This window comes from Phoxinus phoxinus (genome assembly GCF_949152265.1).
Source record: "Phoxinus phoxinus genome assembly, chromosome: 1".
NCBI lineage: Eukaryota > Metazoa > Chordata > Actinopteri > Cypriniformes > Leuciscidae > Phoxinus > Phoxinus phoxinus.
This window is the reverse complement of record NC_136876.1, coordinates 9,245,139-9,269,030: the sequence shown is the minus strand read 5'-3', so window position 1 is coordinate 9,269,030 and position 23,892 is coordinate 9,245,139. Positions and strand designations below refer to the sequence as shown.

Sequence of the window (23,892 nt, the reverse complement as noted above, 5' to 3'; positions counted from 1 at the left end):
TCCACGGTTTTGCAAAGAGTCTTAAAAGGATTTAGCTCCTGGTTTAAATGGAAAACAAGGTATGGTTAGACTTCCTGTTATTTTTATGATTTTGTTTAGATTTTTTCTTTGTATCAAACTTACTTGTTGGTTGTTGCTTTGTATGATGTTTTGGTATGTTTTAAGTCATTAATCTAATTCATTCGGTTTTGGTCTGTTTATTAATTTTGGTGTTTTGTTTTCTTTTGTACAAGCTCTTACGTTGATTCTCAGTGTGTCATGGAGATGTAAAGCGTTTGACGGTGGCGTTTGACGGTGCTTTTATCTGTGACGACGGACCTTGAAATAAAGTGTGGGAATCATCAGTTTGAAGAGTCAAAACCTTATTAAGCTGGGCAGCTACACTCATTGACTGGAAATGGTGCAGATCGTGGGTGATGCACATCTCGAGGTGACCTGAAGTACGCCTCATGCTGAGCTGGGCGTGTAAACTGTACATCCTTGGATTGCGTAATGGTAGGGTACTGCACACACGCTGCATCGACAGGCTGAGACTTGAGTGGTATGAAATTAAAAACACACTGGCCCTCCTGCTGCAAGTAGGATTCAGTAATCTGTGGTTCTTGCACTTCTGAAACGTTCATGCCTCCGTTATCACAAAACGGCCCATCCAGCACTGGCATTTGTGAATCTACAGCTCTATCCGCTTGTTCCGATAAGTAAGCCTGTGTGCGTTCTGTTGTATCCTCTATAGCAGACCTGGGCATTGTACGGCCCCCGGGCCACATCAGGCCCTCTGGCTATCCTTGACCGGCCCACGTAAGGTAATTGGTAAAAAGCTGGAGTCCGTAAATTTTTTTTATTTTCTCAATATATAAAAAATTTGATATTGAGTGTGTACATCATGAATCAATTTTCCAAACCGTGTTTGTGTCTTATCCTGAATCACTATGGTACACTTATAATCAGTGTTTATATTCGGACTATTTTAGGCCGGTCGAGTCGGCACCGCTGCAGAGTAACACTGTCCCTGAGTGACTCGTCATAGACATGAGAGAAGTAGCTCCGGCTGCAATGTTCTTCCGCGATACGCATGCAGTTCTGTTTAATAACCGCTAGAGTGCCAAAAGTTATGGACTGCTGTCAAGGCAACTGATTTTGTTTATTTTATTTACGTCAGTCACAGTGTGTGTGACATGCACCTTCACTGAACTGTATTCGCGCTCATGCAGGACAGCGTTCAAGAAATGAAATTAGCCCTTAAATATGTCAGCTAAAAAAAGAAAGATTGATGCAGAATGTAGAGTTTTTAACAAGGCATGGACTTGTAAGTATTTATTTACTGAAGTCAAAGGTAAAGCTGTGTGTTTAGTTTGTGGAGAACAGATAGCTGTGCTCAAGGATTACAATTTGAATCGCCATTACGAGACTAAACATGCAGAAAAATACAAGCATGTGACGGATGCAGAGCGGGCACGGACATCTGAAGCGTTGCTAGCTAAGCTGCAAAAGCAGCAAGGTCTTTTTACCAAGCTTCACGGATCCAGAGATGCAGCCAGCAAGACCAGCTTTGTGATATCCCACAAAATCGCAAAAAACAGTAAGCCATTCTCTGATGGGGAGTTTATAAAAGAATGTTTGGTGGACTCTGCAGCGCTAATATGCCCTGAGAAAAAAGACGCATTTGCAAATGTGTCCCTCTCCAGGCGAACCGTAACGAGACGAGTCGAGGACATCGCGGGAAATCTGGAGCTTCAGCTGCAAAACACAGCGGACAATTTTGACTGTTTCTCATTGGCTCTGGACGAGAGCTGTGATGTCCGCGACACAGCCCAGTTACTTATCTTTGTACGTGGGATAACGAAAGACTTTGAGATGACGGAGGAGCTGGCAGCTATGCGATTTGTTCACAGAGGTAAATTTATCCATGGACAAACTGGGACTAAAATGGGACAAACTTATAGGTGTTACAACCGATGGTTGTCCAAATCTGACCGGGAAAAATGTCGGACTTTTGAAGCGGATGCAAGATAAAGTGACTGAAATAAACCCAGAACAGAAATTGATATTTTTGCATTGCATTATTCATCAAGAGGTGTTGTGCAAGTCAGTGCTAAAAATCAAACATGTTATTGACGTTGTAACTAAAATTGTTAACTTCATCAGGGCAAGAGCACTGAATCATAGACAGTTTGTTGCACTTTTGGAAGAGTATGAAAGTGAACATAGTGACATAGGCTACCACACAACTGTCAGATGGCTCAGCCTGGGCAAGGTGCTTAAAAGAGTATGGGACTTGAGAGCAGAAATGAAGGAGTTTTGTGAGATGAAAGGCAGAGACACCCCAGAGCTCTCAGATGCAGACTGGATGGCAGACCTGGCTTTTGCTGTTGATGTGACTGCATTAATGAATGAACTAAATACTAAGCTGCAAGGTAAGGGCCTCTTCGTACATGAAATGTACAGCTTAGTGACGGCTTTCATGAGAAAGTTGAAGTTTCTTTCAAGCCAATTGGAGGGCAACGTTCTTACCCACATGCCAACACTGAAAGAAGTCACACCATCAGCTGATCACCTCCGCAGATACTCATCCATGTTAGGGGCACTACATGGTGAGTTTTCAAGGCGATTTGAAGACTTCAAAACAGTTGAGGGTGAAATGCTCATGATTTCTTCTCCCTTCACTTGCAGTGTGGATAATGCACCCATTGATGTTCAGCTTGAACTCATTGATCTGCAGTCTGATAAACTATTGGCAGAGCACTTTAAGTCAGTATCACTGCTGCATTTTTATTCTTCTCTCAAAGAGGAAAACTTTCCAAACATAAGGAGGCATGCTCAGAGGATGTTGGTTCTCTTTGGATCTACCTACATCTGTGAACAAACATTCTCAGTGATGAAGTTTAACAAATCCAGATACAGATCCTCTCTCAGTGATGATCACTTGTGTGCTGTCCTTCGCATTTCCACCTCAGATATTCAACCTGACTTCAGTGCACTTGTTCGAGCCCAACACAGACTAGATTTCTCTCACTGAACAAGAGAAAAAAAAAACTCGGGTAAAACAATCAAACAAACAACACTGGAGGAATTTATTGTTTTTTTATATAGTTGATGTGATGCTGGTCTTTGAAATACATGCTTTTTTTGTATGAAGTTGTGATGCTAGTTTTTCAAAACTGTTTTTGTTAAATAAATAGTTATATAATTGTGTGTTGTGTTAATTTAATTAATTTCATTTACTGTTTTTCTTTTTTGAGAGAGATGTAATATATTGGGCAGAACTGAGTTAAGTGTATTGGTCCGGCCCTCTATAACCGCCCCAGTTTCTCATGTGGCCCCTTGGGCAAATTAATTGCCCACCCCTGCTCTATAGGTAGGTCTATTACACTCGAATTCCCTCTACTTTCTTGGTCTGCAGCTGTTTCTAAAGCCTCTGCATTCGCTTGTATAGCTGCAACTCTTTTTTCCAGCCTTAAAGTCTCTAGTGATGCCTCAAGCTGTGCTTGTTGTATTTTAAGTTCCCTTTCTTTCTTAGCAAACGCTATTTCCGCTTTAGCCGCTTCAGCCTCTGCTCTAGCCATTGCAGCAACTGTGGTTATGGCCGAAGACCCTCGTGAGCGCCGTGACGAACATGATGCATTAGATGCTTGCCTCCGTGATCCAGACTTGGAGCTTGACTTAGGACTTGGACTTGACTTGCGTAGCAACATCTACGTACCGAAAGTGCCTTCAAAACAACTTAGTTAGTAGCCATAATAGTGGCTATAATAGTAGCCATAACCGCATGCTCTTCTTTGCTGCCGGGCTCACATTTGTGATGTCATCATATAAGGACTTTACTGATACTACATGCAATACCCAACTTTGAACAGAGGGGGACACTATAGTACAACTTTTATATCAAATAAATGCAGAATGTTCATATAGAACAGCACAATAGATATTTATTTTACATTTAATACATATATAATATATACAAAATATAATATAATGCAACGTTAATTATTATTTTATTTTTTTTACTCTTTCCCGCCAGCGTTTTTGAAAAAAGTTGCCAGCAACCGCATACATTTTTAATAATTTTCACAAAAATGTCATGGCTCCCCAGAATATGTTGATGTATGACTATCTGAATATGCTATATATATATATATATATATATATATATATATATATATATATATATAAAGAACAGACCCCTTGGTTTTTCTGCTGTTTAATTCAAGCTTAATGCATTACTTTTTTTAATCAACAGTGTAATCTGGGAACGTTTCATAGACAATTGAACCAAAAACTGAGAAAATCGTGCTTTCGTCAAAAGACTAGTCGAACCAGCACGAGCTACAGGACTGTGAAGCTTTAGGGGTTTTGATGGACTCCATCTGTGTTTTGATCATTGTTCTGAATCGGATCCAGGCTAGAACATTTCATTCAGTTTTGATTTATATGCTGTTTAATGTTGATGATTGCGTTATTTTACAAATGCAATCGCTTGTTTCTGCTTTTTCTTTGTCTATGTTTTGATCAGGAGATTCAGTACTCTTTCAGAAGATGTGTAATAGCTGGAAATTTTAACACAATTTAATAACAAAAAGAACAGAATACCATTAAAGTACCTGATTGATCAGCAGTATCGGTATATGTAGTGACACCATTAAAAGATTAACGATATCCAACCCTACACAGCACATGAGTCTTTCACACTCTCGTGTGTTTTCTGGTGCCTTTTCAAATAGTAAACCCTTTGATATTGCAGTCCACAAACAGGACAGATGTGAAACTTCTCTGTTATATGAACTTTCTGGTGATTCTTCAATAATGCTGGCAAAGCAAATGTTTTACTGCAGCGATCACAGTTAAATTGCTTTGGTCCAGAGTGAGAATGGTTCAGATGAGCTGTGAGACTCGTACTCCATTTGAAACTCCTCCCACACAGATGACATTCGTAAGGCATCTCTTCAGTGTGAATTATCATGTGTTTATTCAATACTGGTTTCCGGGTGAAAGGCTTTCCACACTGAGAGCAGCTGAAAGGCTTTATCCCAGAATGAGTTAACATGTGCTGCTTCAGGCTGTGTTTAAATACGTAAGTTTTTCCACACTGGGAGCAGGTGAACGGCTTTTTTCCGGTATGACTTAACATGTGATTCTCCAAGCTTACTTTACGTGTGAAAGAGTTTCCACACTGATGGCAGGTAAAAGTATTTTCTGAAGCGTGAATTACCAAATGTGTATTAAGGTATTCTTTCCGTGTAAAACTCTTTCCACACTCAGTGCAGACGAAAGGCTTTATTCCAGCATGAATTCGCATGTGATTCTCAAGGTTTCTTTTGCTTGTTAAAGTTTTTCCACACTGGGAGCAGGTGAACGGCTTTTTTCCTGTATGACTTATCATGTGATTCTCCAATCCTACTTTACGTGTGTAAGAGTTTCCACACTGAGAACAGGCGAAAGGCCTTTTGACTTCTGTTTTTTTAACGCTGCTTTGTGAGCAACTGTTTTCAGTTTTGTAGAAACCCAGCAATTTTTCTCCAGCGATGACATTGTGAGCTTTCTGATACTGAGGTTTCTCTTCTACTTCGTTCTGATCTCGTCTTTCCTCTTTCACTTTTATCAGGCCTAAAATGAAATCGAAATCATTAGCAAGATGAAAAACAATTGGGACATTTGGAAAATAAAAGTAAATTAGGGCAAGTATAAAACAACAATGGTGTACTTAAAAAAGAAAAGTTATAGTTGTGCATTTTTGAAAAGTTTAGCGTACAGACAACAATGTTGTCGATTCAATGCCCGTTCACACAGATCACACTGTAAACCCTAACGCTCAAAATAATTAAATGGTTTGAGTAGGGTAAACTAGAGATGCTCCGATCAGCATTTTTGGGGCCGATCACCAAAATCATGAACTGACGATTGCCGATCACAGAATGGCAGAGGAATGGAAACTACTGGTAACTATGAGGTGGCAAGAACAATTTTTTTCCGGAACAACCAATTATGAAAAACACCCCAAAACCAGTATATCAGACAAAAATTCATGAAAGAACTTTTGTAAGTCAAATTTAAGACCGTTTTAAGACATTTTAAGATCATAAAGATTGAAATGTAAGACCTACACGACGCATTAACCAGCAAATAACAAATAAAATTTGCATCAATATGCACTTTTTGTTTACATAAGCATTAAAATAATAACATAAATGATGGCTAGATTTTAAAAGAGTGTCTTGCAACATGTTATCTACTAACATGTACAAGTGCAAATAAAGTTTTGACAAAAAAGGTTAAACCTCATATTTCAGCCTTTAAATATTTTTTTATAAAAAGAATGAGTAAAAAAAAAAGATAAATTACCGACATTTACACTAGCTTATCTTTTATTATTAATAGTAAAATTCGGTCCGATTTTCCCGTGGTGTCTGCCGTTGCTATGCAACCATGCACTGCGCTCTCCACAACGACAAAGAAGTTTTAGTAGCTTTTGCGGAATTCTGAAGTTGATATTTTCTTCATCTCGCTGCGTGTGGGAGAAAACGGCCGGATCGCTTCTATAACGAGCCGCTTTCCGCACGCCTACATTTGAAATAACAAACTTGAGCGCGCAAAAGATGCAATATGTGAACGGCCCCTTGGCGAGCTCCCTCCAGTCAGGCCACGAGCTACTGGCCGCGCGCGAGCGCCGTGTTGGAGACCCCTGCTCTACAGCTCCGCTTTGTAGGCTACGACTACTTTTTTGCTACTTTGTAATGACTTTCTGCGGCCAGTGTTTCTGGAAATGAACAAGGGTAAAATCTTTTTTAGACCGGACTTAAATGTAAGACCTCGGATGAAAATCCGTTCGAACATGATTATGTTAGTAGTGTTAAAATGCCGTTGGTGGCTTCCACCTCGAGGGATTTCAGCACGACATACATTGCAAATGGCAAATTTTTGTCGGACACTTAAAAAAAACTTCCAGACGGGAGAAGGAGAAGTCATGTTGCCACTGGCAAGCTCCGGTCTGGTGTTGTGTGCCCTTGCTGCCGCGCATGCAGGTGGAAAAAAGTCGCGCGAGTAATTTACGTCACGTGATCGGCTCTTTTGATCGGCGCTTTTGGGGTTCGCCGATCAAGCTATTTTTAGCCAATATCGGCCGATCATGATCGGTGGCCGATCAATCGGAGCATCACTAGGGTAAACTTAACTTAAACAAATTAGTTCAAACAAATTAACTTTTATGAGTAGGCTATTTATAACTGTCTTTTTCTTTTGAGGTCACAAAACACATTTTAAGTGATTCGATTTGTTTCAAGGTTTAGGAACTTTTTTCTTTTAATTTAGACAAACTTAAATTTAACTAAAACTGGGCTGGGATTTCTATTTCCCAGCATGCTTTACAATGACTCTCAAAAGGGAAAGTAAAATTAAGTGTTAAATAATGTTTTTGTGTGCAAGATTAATGTTAAGCGGTACAAAATTAAAATCTGCTAGTTCTGCTTACTTAAATCTCTGAATTTCTTAACGTAAACATTTTGATGTAAATGATTACCTAATTATTTTTGAGTTTTGCCAACTTATTCGGGTTTATAGTAGCAATGATTGCTTTCGAATCACTGCTTCATGAAGCTTCGAAACCTTTATGAATCTTTTGTTTCGAATCAGTGGTTGGAGCGTGTATCAAACTGCCAAAAGTCACATGATTTTATAAACAAAGCTTTGTTGCCTCATAACTTTTGCATTTTTTGTTGCATTTACACTGTTCTGACCAGTAGGAGTCACCGCCTGCGCCGGTGCCATTGAAAAGCTTTTTTCTAGCAGCACTAGTTTACAGTGTTGCTAGGCAACTAAAATAGCTGTATTCTGCTGCCAGGACAGTAGTTACAATATATTGAATAATATAAGGAATCGTTGCTTTTCATACATTGAAAAATGTGACAATAAATTAACACTGTACAATGTAATTAGTTGAATGTACTTAAACACAAAGTATTAGCAGTTTTGTATGTATTTAACATTGTGAAATATTACATGTAAAACAGCTGTTTTCTAAGTGAATGTGTAATTTATTCCTGTGATCAAAGCTGAATTTTCAGCATCATTACTCCAGTCTTCAGTGTCACATGATCCTCCAGAAATCACTCTAATACGAGGATTTGATGCTCAAGAAACATTTATGATTATTATCAATGTTGAAAACAATTATTTACATTTTTATTTCAGGACTCTTTGATGAATAGAAAGATCAAAAGAACATAATTTATCTGAAATTAAAAGCTTTTGTAAGATACCTCGTGTCTAAAGCTCTGTTAGCTTAATGTACCACAACAGTCACTAAAGATGAATGATGAATAGACACCAACCTGTTTGTTCCTCGTGTTTTATTATTCTCCAGGGTTCTGGTTCACTCGAGTTCTCCTCAATCTCCTCTTTAACAAACACCATCTTCTCAGTTCAGTTGCTGCACCTCCAGATATTCCTGCTCGATTCAAACCTTCTAGTCACGTCTATGAGGACGATAATATTACAGTCATTTACTCACCCGACTCAAATTTGGCATCTTTCTACAGTCATAACAGTCTGTGTCATGCCAGTAGCGCGACACAACACTAGAGATCAAGCTGAAAATGAATCTTCTTCCTCTGAGGTTTAAACAAACCATTGTGACCAGGGACGTGCACAGGGGGGTTGCTCAGGTTGCCCGGGCAACTGCCCAAATGCCCTTTTCGACTCACGTTGCCCTTCCGAGAAAGAGAAAAAAAAAAAAAAATTTTGTTCGATGGATGCAGAATTTCACGTGGACATAGATTTTAAAAAAAATAATACAAATAAAAAAATCGCAAAGCCTCATTCACTTCCATTCGGGCACCGAAAGTGAAAGTCAGTAGGGGACAAACTCTGTTTACGTGGCTGCAGCGCTGCACGTGACCGGCACCTGAGCTGCATGTCATGAATGAGCGTGGGCGCTCCCTAGAAGGAGATTGTCGCGGTTGTCGGTGTGAGGCGTTTCAGCGTGTATTTTGTGATATATAACAAACGAATGATCATCATTCATCAAGTTTTATGAAATTAATTAAAATCTTCATAAATCCAGCAGGCTGCGTTTGCCACGTTTAGCCTAAATAATCAGAGTCAGACAGATAGCTTGCAGACAAGCAGCCTAGCTAGTCTACTATTTTTTTGCATAGGCGTAATTGTATGGGGGGACAGGGGGACACGTCCCCCCCAATATTCAAAGAAGGACAATTTGTCCCCCCCAATATTTGATCATACTGTTATGATTGATTATGCGGGCAATATCGATGTCCGAAAATATAAAATCCCGGCCGGTCTATTTCCCAAATCCATTCGACTGGCCTTACTTACAGATTTCGCGCTCCTAACTCTTCTTCTGTTTGGTTTCTCCTAACTCACTGACGGTGCACGAGCTACTAAAGGTAAAGGGAAAACATGACATGGATTTCAGGAGAAATAGGTTTTTGTTCATGTAGCCTACTATACATTAACAAAAACCTATTTCTCCTGAAATCCATGTCATGTTTTCCCATTACCTTTAGTAGCTCGTGCACCGTCCGTGAGTTAGGAAAAAAACAAACAGAAGAAGAGCTAGGAGCGCGAAATCTGAAAGACATTTGGCACATATATCTGAATGGTAAATATCCTGTATTTGGCTGACATAATCCCTTAGATAACGATGAATTTCACTAGAATTTCGAATTGTAGAATTTGTGAATTTCGACTGTAATACTATACACAGCTTGTATGAATGGGAGGGACTATTGACAAGCTATAGCCGACAGCTAGCTAACGTAACTGTACGTTTTTTCTCTCTCGATACCATCGTACTATCAATTGATTTTGATTAATATGCGATTTTTTTTTTTTACTGAAATCCGCGTTTTGAATGAATCATTTGATTCAATGAATGAATCGGCAAATCGGTTGAATAAATGACTCCAACAACTCGCTTATTAAGACAGTGACTCACTGCCACCTACTGGCGGGTTTAGTTTCATATTTAATGAATAGCTTTATTTATGCAATTGCACATTAAGTGTAAATATATAGTAATGCCAGTTCGGATGCCGCTTCTGTGTCACCTCTGCACTGCAAGGATGGATTTTAATTTAATTATTTAATTTGACAGTGGTACGGTCTTATTCTAATAGAATTTAATTTGAATGTTAGAATTTGACATAAAAGGTGATGCATACCTCTAAATACGTTTAGAAATAATTTCCATATTTAGGTGAAAATGTCCCTGGAAATCAATTTAAGGCGGCAAATATTGCCCCTTAATAAAAATGTTAATTTCAGTCACTACTGTAAACTGACCACTGCATAGAATATGTTAAATATGAATATCTTCGTGAGTCTGCTGTCAACAATGCAAATGTAAATGTAAACAACAGGCCTAAACCAGCCAGGGTACCAGTACAAAATCAGTAAAATATCATCTAATGGTATTATCAACAAAACTTTGAAAATATAGAGATATATTTTTGTTAATATTGCACACCCCTAATGTACAGTATTAATTTTGATTTCTTCAGGTCTTAAAAAGGTCTTAAAAAGCCTTAAATTTGACTTAAAAAAATGTGCAGATACCCTGATTAGTACATAACTGTTTTACTATCATTGCTCAAGACTTGATATTAGAAAATTGTTATCCTGTAACAGTAATTTAATAAAAATGTTTATAGCCACTATATGTTTATAGAAGAATATAAGAGAGAGATCATGGCCGCTTTGTTGTCAATTCAGGCTTGTAATTGATGCCGATGCTGTAATCATTACAGGGTGAGTATACGTTGGTTTGACGATCCGATGTAATAAAATTCCTTGTTGTGTTATACAATTACAAACATTCGGACTCTGACGTTTATTTTATTTTGAATCAAAAAATGTGTGCATGCGCCAACACAAAAAGTCCCACAGCTGTCCCCCCCAATGTGTGATTGACAATTTCGCCCTTGTTTTTTTGGTAGGCATTACATTAGGCAAACTAAGCTACATGTCTGTCTGCTAATAGTTAGTTTCTCACATTTCGTTTTAGCAAGAAGAATGAAGGATGAAAGTAATGTATCACATTAATTATTTTATTCAAAATGGTTAAATGCCTAAATCCTATCACTATTTTGGGTATTGTTTGAAGCCAAGATGCCCACTGAAAAGAGGCGGATTCAGGAGAGGGAGAGACAATTCAGGGAGGCAGCAAAGGGCAGCACATCACTGCAGGGTTGGCTGCGAAAAAGCCAACCAGCAGGTGAGACAGAGACTTTGCACTGTGATAAAGATGACATGACACTGTGTAGGCGAATTGTGACCCTCTGGATCACAAAACCAGTCTTATGTTGCACAGGTATATTTGTGTGGCAATAGCCAACAAAACATTGTATGGGTCAAAATGATAGATTTTTCTTTTATGACAAAAATCATTAGGATATTATGTAAATATCATGTTCCATGAATATATTTTGTAAATTTCCCACCTTAAATATATAAAACATTTATTTTTGTGAATGGATGCAGCACTATCGCCAATAGAAATGGACAACTTTAAAGGCGATTTTCTCAATATTTCGATTTTTCTGTACCCTTAGATTCCAGATTTTCAAATAGTTGTATCTCGGCCAAATATTGTTCTATCCTAACAAACCATACATCAATGGAAATATTATGTATTCAGCTTTCACATGATGTATAAATCTCAGTTAAAAAAATAAATACACATAAGACTGGTTTTGTGGTCCAGGGTCACAATTGATTAATTAAGCAGACTCATATTTTAGCAGACTAATGGCAATGTTTTTACATTTAAGATGAGGAGGAGCAGTCACAAGCCTCCAGACTATGTGAGGAAAATGTGGACCAGGAGGCACATAGGGCAGGTAGGCTTAAGTGATGATCACCAAATATGATATGAAATGAGAGGACCATGCTAGAAAGTATAGGGTTAAAGAGTTAAATAATTGTAATCTAAACAAACATAGGCTATTTTATAGGTAATTTCAAAGATCTTGCCTGAGCAGAACATAAATACCACTAGTGGGCATTAAAATACTAATGATAATGGCAATAACAATAATATGTAATTGGATAGATGATGAGCCCAGTGCATCAGCTGCATTCAGAGAGCCAGAGCCAGAGCCAATCCCAGATGAGATCATGACAGACTGGCAAAATAGGGAAATGATAGATGAGCAAGAGGATGAGATGAGGGAGACGAGAGCATCAGCAAGAGAAGATATTGAGATGAAGAGTAGGACAGAGTCAACAGATTTTGATTTTTTGCTGAGGTTGGCTAATCCCACAGATCCAGCTCATGTACAAAGCAGCAATCTTAAATACGATCAGACCTTCATCTCATTTTCCAATTCAGTCGGGCCTTGCCGTCCTGTGGTAAAGTTTCCTAAAAATCCAGATGGCCGCTCTTTTCAAGCCCAATGGTATAACGATGACCCCTGGCTGGAATATTCTCCACTGAATGATGCCATGCATTGCTTCAGCTGCAGGAATTTTATGAATGAGGAAAGATTTCAGAGCAGGACAGGATGGAAGTCTGTAGGGATAAACTTGTGGAGGCAGGCAAAAGTGAAGATAAAGGAGCACCGCAGCAGCGAATTGCATATGCTAAGCATGATTAGGTGGAATGCCTTTACAAAAGATACACTGCAGAGGGCTTTTGCAGTAGCTGATTCACAGATGGAAGCAGCCAAAGAACGAGAGAGGCAGAAAAACAGAGAGATTATGTTCCGTTTAATAGACATCACATTATATCTGGCAAAACAAGCTTTGGCCTTTAGGGGAAATGAAGAAGGCTTGTCAAGTTCAAATAGAGGAAATTTTCTGAACCTGGTGGATTTGCTTGGCCAATATGACAGCGTACTCGGGCTTCATCTTGATGCAGTCAAGGAAAAACAAGCAAAGTCAAACCAAAGGTGCCAGGTGTCTCTCCTGTCCAATAGGACACAAAACGACCTCATAAAAGCACTTAGTCTTTATGTGAAACGAATCATACAGAAGGAAGTGAAAGAAGCATCACAATTTTCTATTTTGCTGGACGAGACCACTGATGTGTCACATACTGAGCAGGTGTCCTTTGTTGTGCGATATGTCCACAACATGACTATAAAGGAACGTTTTGTCCAACTATGTGATGTGGCATCAACAACGGGAGAGGCACTGGAGAATGTAGTGATGAAGCTACTTGAGCAAAACAACTTCAACATTCAAGATGTCTGTGGACAGGGATATGATGGAGCTGCCAATATGAGCGGACGCTACAATGGGCTACAGTCCCGGATTCAGAGACAAAATGAGAGAGCATTATATGTGCACTGCCATGCACATTGTTTAAATCTCGTTTTAGTTGAGAGTGCAAAATCCAACAAGCACTTTGTGGATTTCTTCACAGTCGTTGAGAGGCTATACACATTCATTGCCAACTCTACAAAGCGCCATGCTGCATTTGTGGATACTCAAAAAGCGATGAATCCAGACCAACGTGTCCTTGAACTGCAGAGGCTTTCAGACACCCGGTGGAGCTGCAGGGAAGATGCTTTAAAGACAATTAGGAAGGTCCTCCCTGCTGCCCTACAGTACTTGAGAGATCTGAGAGAGTGTGACCCCCCCGATCTGGCTGCAGGAGAAGCTAAAATGCTGTTGAGCAGCATAGATTTTGAATTTTTGCTGTGTCTTGAAATAGCAACGCCAGTGTTCATGGAGACATCAGTTGCCTCAAAAGTACTCCAGCAGGATGACCTGGACTTGGCTGCTGCTTACTCTGTGTTAGATGGTGTCTTGAAGCGAGTAGTGGAACTGAGGAGAGACAGCAAATTCTCACAAATATACAACACTGCCACAACAATTGCAGAGGAAAATGACATAAGCATTCCCACAAATATTCCAGGAAGAAGAAAAGTCCCTGCAAAGCTGAAATACACTTCCAAATCAGCCAGAGAAGATGATGCAGTCCAGACCTTGGAGGAATATTACAGGGGAAGGACATACTATACCTTTCTGGACAGATTGAGACAGGAGCTTGAGAGAAGATTTTACGGGGAAGGGAAGACTCGGGACATTGTGATGTCACTGCAGAGACTCACTGACCCAGAGCAGTGGAAGGATATTGGCCAAGGTGTTGATACAGCACATTTACTATGCGAGTTTTATGGACTTCAGGGGGAAGAGACCAACCTTCAAACAGAGCTGAGAGTCTTCCATGCGTCTTACAAGTGTCCCAAAAGGACAGTCAAGTCTATGCTCGAAGTATTCAAGGAAAACAATGCTAACGTCATATTCCCCACACTATTCAAACTAATCAAAATATATGCCACTCTACCCGTGTCCACTGCAACGGTAGAACGATCCTTTTCAAAGCTGAAGCTGGTCAAATCAAGGCTCAGAAATCAGTGTGGTCAAGAGCGGCTGTCTGACCTCCTCCTGCTGGCCATAGAGAAGGACATAGGAATCGACAAGAAAGAAGTTCTGAAGATTTTTGTTGAAATGGGCCCTAATAGGCGGCTTCTCTTTTGAAGCTTTGCATGCTTAGTGTGTAAATTTGGAGAAACCTATCAGTGACTTGATAGGATATTGATAGGGATATTGATGTAGGGATTTTCATGACTCAAGTCATGTTTTTCTGTTATTATTAGTAGTTAAGGTGATTGAGTGCCGTATTTCAGTGTTTTACTTTGTGTATATATTTTAATAAAGACCCTGTTATTCTCAGTCCCTCATATAGCCTGTGAGTTATTTTTTTTCTTGGGGGGGGGGGAATGTGCCCTTTTTTCATGTCAGAGCAACTGCCCCTCAAAATTCCTGTGCACGTCCCTGATTGTGACTTAGCGCCACACAGTGGCGTGCACAGACCTCCTCAGGGGCAGGGCCGGAGGGACCAAAAAGGGCACTACATTTAGTTTTACTTAAAAATAACAATCAAATGAATTTTTTACAGAATTTAAATGCAATTATGTATTAAATAAATTACCATCAGAGAGTTCCTTGATTTTTGTTTTGTTTTTATTATTTTCTTTCCAAAATATGTTGATACAATTAGAATGCATAACACATCAAATGAAAATAGGGAAATTATGTTAATATTACTAAATATGATTTACTTTACCAAACAAAACAGTGAGAATCAAGAAGGAAATTATGGAAAAATATTTTTTAGTTTTGTTGATGTTTGAATGTATGTATTATATGTATGAAAGTGTTAGCTATCAAGAATCAGTAACACTTTACAATAAGGTTTCATTAGTTAAATTAGTTAACATTAACTAATAATGAACTGCACTTCTACAGCATGTATTAATCTTAGTTAATGTTAATTTCAGCATTTACTGAAACATTAAAATCAAAAAGTTGTATTTGTTATCATTAGTTAATGCACTGACTGTGACATACCATGAATAAACTAACAGTTGTATTATCAACTAAGATGAACAAATACAGTAACAAATGTGTTGCTCATGGTTAGTTCATGTTAGTTCATACATGAATAATGAACAAATTAACTTTATTGTAAAGTGTTACTATGAAATCAGATATAAATTCCTTACAATTTAGAGTTGGACATGGACTTAAGATTTCACAATAAATTTTTAGACAAAAGGGGCAGGCCAATAATTGAGCACATTGTTTTTAAATATGCTAATCAGCCACTGTGCAAAACACACACACACACACACACACACACACACACACACACACACACACACACACACACACACACACACACACACACACACACACACACACACACTGTGTTTTATTGTTTATTCCTATCCGTTTTTTTTAGTTTTTTTTAGTTATGTGACCAAAGTAATGCCAAATTGTGAGGTTTCGCTTTTACTGAATGAATACGTTTTACTGTGTAAACTTTCATTAGTATTTTTTATAAATATATCATAAAAAATAAGTATATTTTACATAGAAAAGTAGAGGTAAATAAATAAAAAACTCAAACCTTAAAAAAGGATTAGAGTAGGGCCTACAATAGGGTTAAAGGCACATCAGCTCTAGTGAAAAAACAAAACATTCTTGCAGAAATAATGTGTTTTTATTGAACATTGATGGAGCAACAGATGTTGTGTGATAATATTATATAAATGGTTTGTTTGTTTAAAAATCTTTTAAATGTATGAAGTGGCATGGTATATAAAAAAATCAATAAATATAATTAAAGAATAATCAAATTAATTATAAAATGATTCATTTTTGTCCAATAAATAGCCTATGCTGTCATTAAAATATTTTAAAATCACAAACAAAATTATTTTAAAAAGTCAATGTTTTGAAAGCATTGAAGGAGATCCCATAATTAAAAATAGCTTTACAGTATTAACAAATAAATATATTTTATTATATGATATGATTAATATCATATTTTTAAATATGATGGTATCATTATAAATATGGTGATTATCTCTAAGGTGGAAACCCTACAGTTTTTCACAGTTGCTAAGAAACCTTCACCCATTGTCTCAAAGCATTAAACGCAAAGCCACATTTTCAAACTAAACTCTCAAAACCCTTGACTCTTATGGGAAAGTCGAACAATCGCTTCAAAACCATTTCACCTGTACTCAAAATAAAATAATAATTTCAGATCATACACACGTGAGTCCGATCATTTATTAGAGACTATACATTTAAAAAAAAAATGGAGAACACAGTATTAACACATTAAAAGGACTAAAGGCAGGTCAACTAGCACATTTTTTGCGCCTGTGTGTAAAGGCTAGTTCACATGGCAGGATAATTAGGCCGATTTTAGCCCCGATTCGTCCCTTCCGACAATCTTAAAGGACAAGTTCGGTATTTTACACTTAAAGCCCTGTTTACAGATCGTATCTGATGAAATAGAACGGTTAAGATTAAAATTTGGACACATGCTCCTGTCCCGAGAATTTTAGTTTTATTTAGCGTTTGTGGACCTATTTTGCCAAACGCGTCACACCCAGATTCTTCCGTTGAGAGCTTGAATAATAGACACCAGTTGGTGGCGATAATGCACCTTTGCCGATTGCAAGCAAACCGCTGGCATTTCATTGAATACACAGAAGAAGCAGAAGAAGAAGCGGCGGAGGAATAACGTACCTCACACAGCACATTCAATACAATCAATGGAGTTGGACAAACACTACGATAAAACCTGTTGGAATGCATCTTTTTCAGCGTTTTTTTTTGGGACCGAATCAGTGAACACCCCTGACCACTCGGTGAGTTTCACGTCTTTGTAAACGAAAGTTTAATGTGTTTTAGGAAGGAATCTTCCAGTGGCCATAGACAACCATTGTGGGGGTGGGGGGGTGGGGGGGTGGGGGGGGGGGGGGGGAGCTAAATAAAACTAAAATTCTCGGGACAGGAGCATGTGTCCAAATTTTAATCTTAACCGTTCTATTTCATCAGATACGATCTGTAAACAGGGCTTTAAGTGTAAAATACCGAACTTGTCCTTTAAGGATGCTCCGATTATCGTGGGATCTCGAGGGATTTAGCGAGATTTCCCGTCTGACCTGGGAATGCTAGGGGTCAAATCGGTTTGTGTGTGATGTGTTGATTTTGCCGTGTGGTTGCGCACCACACACTGTACGACCAAATCTGTTAGACCCGTGATTTTCTATCGCCGTGTGTGTGGGGGGTCTCTCAGGTTTGGAAAATCGGCCGACAATTTTAAAATCGTCCCGTGTGAACCCGGCTATAGGAAGTAAATATTTGTCTATATTAGCTGGTATCAATAGTTTTGTCATTCAAAGAGGGAAACCGCAGCTACTGTAGGACTGCAGATATACAAACCGTAAATTCAGCAATGTTTGCTTACCATTTTGAATATCAATGCTCTGGTAAGATGATGTAAAATAATAACTGCCTTCTGTCTGTATACCGTCATGACTTTCATCACTTTCGCTTTTCGCGATTTTACATCTGAAAACTAGTCAAGTCAAGACTAGTCACCTTTATTTATATAGCGCTTTTTACAATACAGATTGTATCAAAGCAGCGTCACAGTGATAACATTAAAATAATACAACAAAGTTTGTTTTTAGAAGAAAATTGCGTCATCGTCCACCTGAAGTAAGGCAGGCATTATGATGCAATGATGCAATCTTTCTGTTGTAGGCATATCAGTCTCTTTAAATCAAGCCGGATGCCCTTCATCTGTCGTTTACGCTGCTGTCTTCTTCTAGCACTCTTGAACATTATATTTTCTGACATCAAAGAACATTATATTTTTATATGAACAGTGAAGGGAAGAAAAATTATGAGACTCAGGAAGTGACATCATCTTAATGCAGTTTGATTGGAGGACAAGAAAAGGATCTCAATCCATTGTCTCAGTTTTTACACAAACTGTACAGTGTTGATCACATTCATCAACCATGTTACCAAACCTATTGTTAGAAGAATAATCTATATAACTATGGATAACTTCTTTAATTATGAGAAACAACTTCATCCACCATCACCAACGGCCTAGGAACAACTAAGTAGCACAAAACAAATTTAAAGAACGTGTGTAAGGGAACTGAGATGAATATAACTCAAATGTGACTGAATTACAGTGAGTAAGAACCAAATTAATGGTTATAATATCACTGACTATAAGCAAGGTAAATTGTGTATATTTAAAATCAAGTAAGACTTTATTGAACTGCTCTAATACACACAAACTAATCAAACAAAAAACACACAAACATTCATTCAAACAGTGAAAAGTGATGATATTAATGGAGGATGAATGAGTCCCCGATGTCTAGCGTTTGTAACGATTACTTAGACCGCAACCTGAGAGAATCAATATACTAGCAATTCCACCTTTGTTCGTTTACTTACAGTTTTTCTCAATTGCTAAAACACATTCTTGAAACCATCACTCACTTTCTCAAAACCTTAAAGGGACAGTGTGTATGAATTACTCCCATCTAGCGATGAAATTGTATTTTGCATTCAAACGAATAGTGCTCTCTAGCGCTCTGCAATGTTCAAACGCGTTTGAGCCGTTAGCCGTTATGTACCAAGAAGCTCTGACAACAATAGCCCTTCGTCGAGTTTAACTATACGTTACATACTGTTATGCTGCCTATATAATGAATTACACAACCCAGGAATGAAAAAAAGCTTGTAATTTAGACCGTAACATTGACTTACCCGTCGAGAAGAAAGCAGGCAACTTTCAAAGTCTTTCTCCTTCATTAGCTCTTTCCACCTGGGAAAAGCTATCCTGTTATTTACCCTCGGTTTTTGAATTCGCCGGTCACGTTTCATTTTAAATTAAATTTTGCCATTTCTCTTGTGGCTCGGCATAAGTATGATCCTGAATTATGAAGTACCGGGCAGTGCAACCTTTCAAATTTACCGGGGCAGTGACACGCATTACACCTCTCATTGTCCACTTCAGCTGGTGTCAGTTACGTTACGCTGGCTCTGGACGAAAACGTGTTGTGGAAACTGGAAACGTGTAAAGGTGGCCTAGTGCTTTTTGTCCCTCTCTGCTATTATAATTTTTCAAGATGGAGGAACGACATGGAAGCCTCCGTGGAGTTACCCGTCCCATGTAAATAAATATAAGAAATGATTCGCGAACGAGGATAAGTCGGATCATTGGGAGAGGTAATTGTACACAATTGAGGACATATTTATGAATAAAGACATTGATTTTAGTTAATAAAATACTTAAACTACACATTGTCCCTTTAAACACAAAACCACATTTTCAAACCACATTCAGAGAACCTCTTACTTTTCTGGCAAAATCAAACAATTGTCTAAAAAACGATTTTATCTGTGCTCAAAATCAAACCAAGATTTCAGATCATACACACATCAGTTAATATTATAAACTACAGATCATTCATTAAACACTACATCAAAACATGGAGAACACAGAATCCAGAGCATGCAGTTACAGGAAAAAAGTATATTGTAACAAAGTAAACAAATTTTGCAATTACGTTAAAAAGTATAGTAATGACAACTTACAATTGTAATGTGAATTTTTTTTTATAGTATGTCTGTATATTCAGCACTTGCATACTGTGAAAATACAGGGACTCAACTGCAAAAGCCAAAAAGGTTACAGAAAAAGCTCTAAATGAAAAGCATGTTACAGTCACTCAGAAGAGTTGAGCAACTGCAAATCAATGAGAGATTGATTCTGCGTCAGCATCAAGTCTTCATGTTGGTCCGACCTGAAGAGTTAGTCCACATCACAGACACTGTCATCTCTGCAGGCAAAGGGGAAAACCCTAAAGCAGATCCAGCCTTGACAGCATTCAATTTTGAGACCGTTATTTGTTAAAAACCATGAGTGGGTTAATTTCAGTCTCTGTTGGTTTTAGGAGGAAAGGTCTCTGGATTGTACAGCTAGAGAGAGGAGGTGTCCCGGAGGATGTGAGATGTCACTGGTTAAAGTCTGTGGTGATTTCTGGCCATGTCTTCGCAAACCTTATTTTCCTGACAAAAATGTGGGGATTTATCCATTGGTGTCACCACAGAGTTTCTTGACCATTTGGTCTTACGTTTGGGGAACAAAGATAACTATTTTCGTTGATCAGCGCTCTCCTTGCATCACTGGTTTAGGATTAGGCAGGTATGGGGGAAGACGTCTCCCATATAACCATGGAGGCGTTATGACTTACTAATGGTTCGGTGGGGGATCTCTCTGAATTGTGGGATGCGGTGTTGTGTTCATTAAATGGGTTTGTTAATGGATAATCCTACATGTGCGAGCTGCGTGGCAAGGTTAAATCAGACGGCAACCGTACTATTCTGGTGATGAAAAGTGTGTCATGTACACACTGTACCTTGCGTAAATGTAAAAACTGAAGGAGGAATAATCTGGAAGCGTCTCTGTCGTCTGTCAGATGGAGAAGGAGATCGAGTAGAAACAACAGGCGAGTGTTCAGGATGAAGATCAGTTGAATAAACTTAGCTGGATAGTAATTGTCTCTTTGTATTGCAGGGGCTGAGATCGCGATGGCTGAAGATGATCTGAAGAAGGACGAAGGGTGATGGAGGATGAAGATGGTGAGCAGGCTCAAACGTGAGATGAACAGGAGCCGGGTAAGTTGACCAGTATTGAACAACAAGACCAGATGATTGTGAAGTGAGAGGACCAAGGATGATGGAGGATGAAGATGAAGGTGACTGCTTATGAACTGTGTGCTGATGAACTGATGGAGGTGCGCTGGATTAGTATTCAGGTGAAGCTGATCGAGTGTGTGGAGCTGAAGGGTCTGGTGTTGATGATGGTTTTGCATCCGTGACATACAAAAATATGAATAAAATACAGTTTGATGTTCTTCTCTGTAAAGCGGGTGCCAGAAACAGAGTTGCACTGTATTTCTTCTTTTCCATGAGCTACTCAAGAGATTTTTCTCTACTTAATTTTTCTACTGTCAAGTACTACCACTTACTGTTTTTTTGTTTTTTTTTGTTTTTTGCATTGGTCTGAACAGACAAATCTCATTTGAAAATCAGATTGAATTTTAATTCCGATCATTTGTGTTGGTGTGAACAGTTAAGAAATGACAGTTAATAAATAATGAACTTCTTCCCAATAAATCGTATCACAATCTTTAAACACAAAATCTGGTTTCTCCACTGCATGGATCTTCATGCGTTTCTCCAGGTAGCGTTTAATAGAGAAACTCTTTCCGCACTGATCACACATGTGTGGCTTCTCTCCAGTGTGGATCATTTCATGTTTCTTTCAGACATAGCGACTGATTGACACAGTGTGAACACTTTTAAGATTTTTCTCCAGTGTGGATCCTCTGGTGTTTTTTTAAATGTGAAGCTGAAATAAAAGTCTTCTCACACTCAAAGCACATGTACTCTCTCACACCAGTGTGTATTTTCTGATGTGTTTGTAAACTTTGCAGCCATGAAAAACTCTTTCCGCATTCAGAACATGAATGTGGCTTCTCCTTCGTATGAACCATCAGGTGTTTCTTCAGGTTCGATGACACCATAAATGTTTTGCCGCAATGATCACATGTGAACGGCTTCTCTCCGGTGTGGACTCTCATGTGAGAATTAAGATTTTGTCTGTGAGTGAATCTCTTTTCACACTGATCACACATGAACTGCTTCTCTCCAGTATGAACTCTCATGTGATGCTCAAGCCATGATTTTCTTGCGAAACTATTCCCACATTGATCACATGTGAACGGCTTCTCTCCAGTGTGAATTCTCATGTGAAGCTTAAGACTTTGTTTGTTTGAGAATCTCTTTTCACACTGATCACACATGAAAGCCTTTTCTCCAGTGTGGATTCTCATGTGTTTCTTAAGGTGTCCTGATTCCCTGAAACTCTTCCCACATTTATCACATGCGTACGGCTTCTCTCCAGTGTGGATCATCATGTGTTTCTTAAGATCTGCTGACTCCCTGACACTCTTCCCACATTTATCACATGCGTACGGCTTCTCTCCAGTGTGAATTTTCATGTGTCTTTTAAGTTTATTAGAAGCCATGAAGCTCTTCTCACACTGATCACATGTGAACGGTCTCTCTCCAGTGTGAACTCTCATGTGATAATCAAGATTCTGTTTGCTTGAGAATCTCTTTTCACACTGATCACACATGAACGGCTTTTCTCCAGTGTGGATCATCATGTGACTCTTAAGGTGTGATGAATTCGTGAAACTCTTCTCACATTTATCGCATGCGTACGGCTTCTCTCCGGTGTGGATCCTCATGTGAACCTTAAGGTGTATTTTTTGTGTGAAACACTTCTCGCACTGATCGCAGATGAACGGCTTCACTTCAGCGTGAAGTCTCATGTGAACATCAAGACCTCGTTTGTATGGAAAACTCTTCCCACACTGACCACATGTGAACGACTTCTCTCCGGTGTGGATCCTCATGTGTTCCTTAAGATATAATTTTAGTGTGAAGCTTGTCCCACATTGATCACATTCATGCGGCTTCTCTCCGGTGTGGATTTTCATGTGTTTATTGAGATTTGGTTTTTGTGTGAAGCTCTTTCCACATTGATCACATGAGAACGGCTTCTCTCCAGTGTGAACTCTCATGTGAATCTCAAGATTATCTTTGCGTGTGAAACTCTTTCCACACTGAGTGCAGGTGAAAGATTTCTTGGCTCTTCTTTTCTTTAAAAATGTATTTTTTGTCTTTGAGCGACTCAAAGGTTTTCCTCCAGGTTTGACATGATGTTCCTCCTCCACTTCACTCAGTTCTTCACTCTCCTCGCTCTCTTCCATCAGGTCTGAAATTAAAGAAAAAAAAGATGAATTTCATTTACAGTAAATCAAAATAATTAAAAGAGAGAAATATGAAGTAAAAGGATATAAAAGTGAGCTCTGATGTAATAGACAACTGCTATAAAATACTACAATCATTTTGATCAAATCAAATAAGTATCTTTCCATGAATGAAGTACATTGATCTTGTTCTTGATTTTTTTTTTACTAAAAAGGTCATTTTTTAGGTCATATTTGTAAAACAAAGGGAAACAAACAAAAGAACATTAAGAAAAACAACATTATTATTATAAAACTATCAAGACAGCTAGTCAGGGGGAGCTAGAGCCGTCAGAGCTGCTGAACTGCTACTCTTCGAGCCAAATTTATAATCTGTTCATTTGAAGCATTTCACAGAATCTACCTCTAATGCTTTTTTTTACGCGTAACTTGCCACTAGCTTGTTGTTAGCTCTCGCCGACTCGCTCTTTCTCTTGCTCTACAGGTCCCCCATTCTCACTCTCCACAGCATTAAAAATGCTCCGACTTCTTGTCTGTGCCACTAAACTCTGTCTGTCATAGGTTATCCGTCTCTGACACCATGTATTGTTCCTCTATACTCAGTATTCAAGGACACAACTCTCAGGATGAAAACAGATAACTTTTTATTCCTCTCTCAGAATCCTCACTCACATCTTAAACATCTCCAGCTCCCCCA

The 23,892-nt window shown here is 38.6% G+C and overlaps 4 protein-coding genes across 5 annotated transcripts in view; 2 read left to right on the top strand and 2 right to left on the bottom strand.

Annotated features, from left to right (window-relative positions):
* The window catches only part of LOC307000598 (uncharacterized protein), a 496,331-nt gene that overhangs the window by 70,426 nt on the left and 402,013 nt on the right, over nucleotides 1–23,892 (top strand). The gene's annotated exons all lie outside the window — the stretch shown is intronic.
* Nucleotides 1–23,892, bottom strand: part of LOC307000631 (uncharacterized protein) — a 426,328-nt gene that overhangs the window by 95,015 nt on the left and 307,421 nt on the right. The gene's annotated exons all lie outside the window — the stretch shown is intronic.
* LOC307002833 (zinc finger MYM-type protein 1-like) lies at nucleotides 10,170–14,496 on the top strand (the record flags this gene model as incomplete). The annotated part of the gene is made up of 3 exons (XM_079620745.1): nucleotides 10,170–11,224; nucleotides 11,781–11,849; nucleotides 12,062–14,496. The coding sequence occupies exons 1-3, from the start codon at nucleotides 11,119–11,121 to the stop codon at nucleotides 14,494–14,496; spliced, it is 2,610 nt and encodes an 869-aa protein (XP_079476871.1). The 5' UTR covers nucleotides 10,170–11,118.
* LOC307000454 (uncharacterized protein) overlaps nucleotides 21,410–23,892 on the bottom strand; it is a 64,540-nt gene continuing 62,057 nt past the window's right edge. The window contains exon 2 of one of the 2 annotated variants that reach the window (XM_079616077.1): nucleotides 21,410–23,200. In XM_079616077.1, coding sequence (XP_079472203.1) covers nucleotides 21,717–23,195 — 1,479 coding nt within the window. In that variant the 5' untranslated portion in view covers nucleotides 23,196–23,200 and the 3' untranslated portion in view covers nucleotides 21,410–21,716. The remainder of the gene's footprint in view (nucleotides 23,201–23,892) is intronic. The other variant, XM_079616076.1, reaches the window with a different exon arrangement.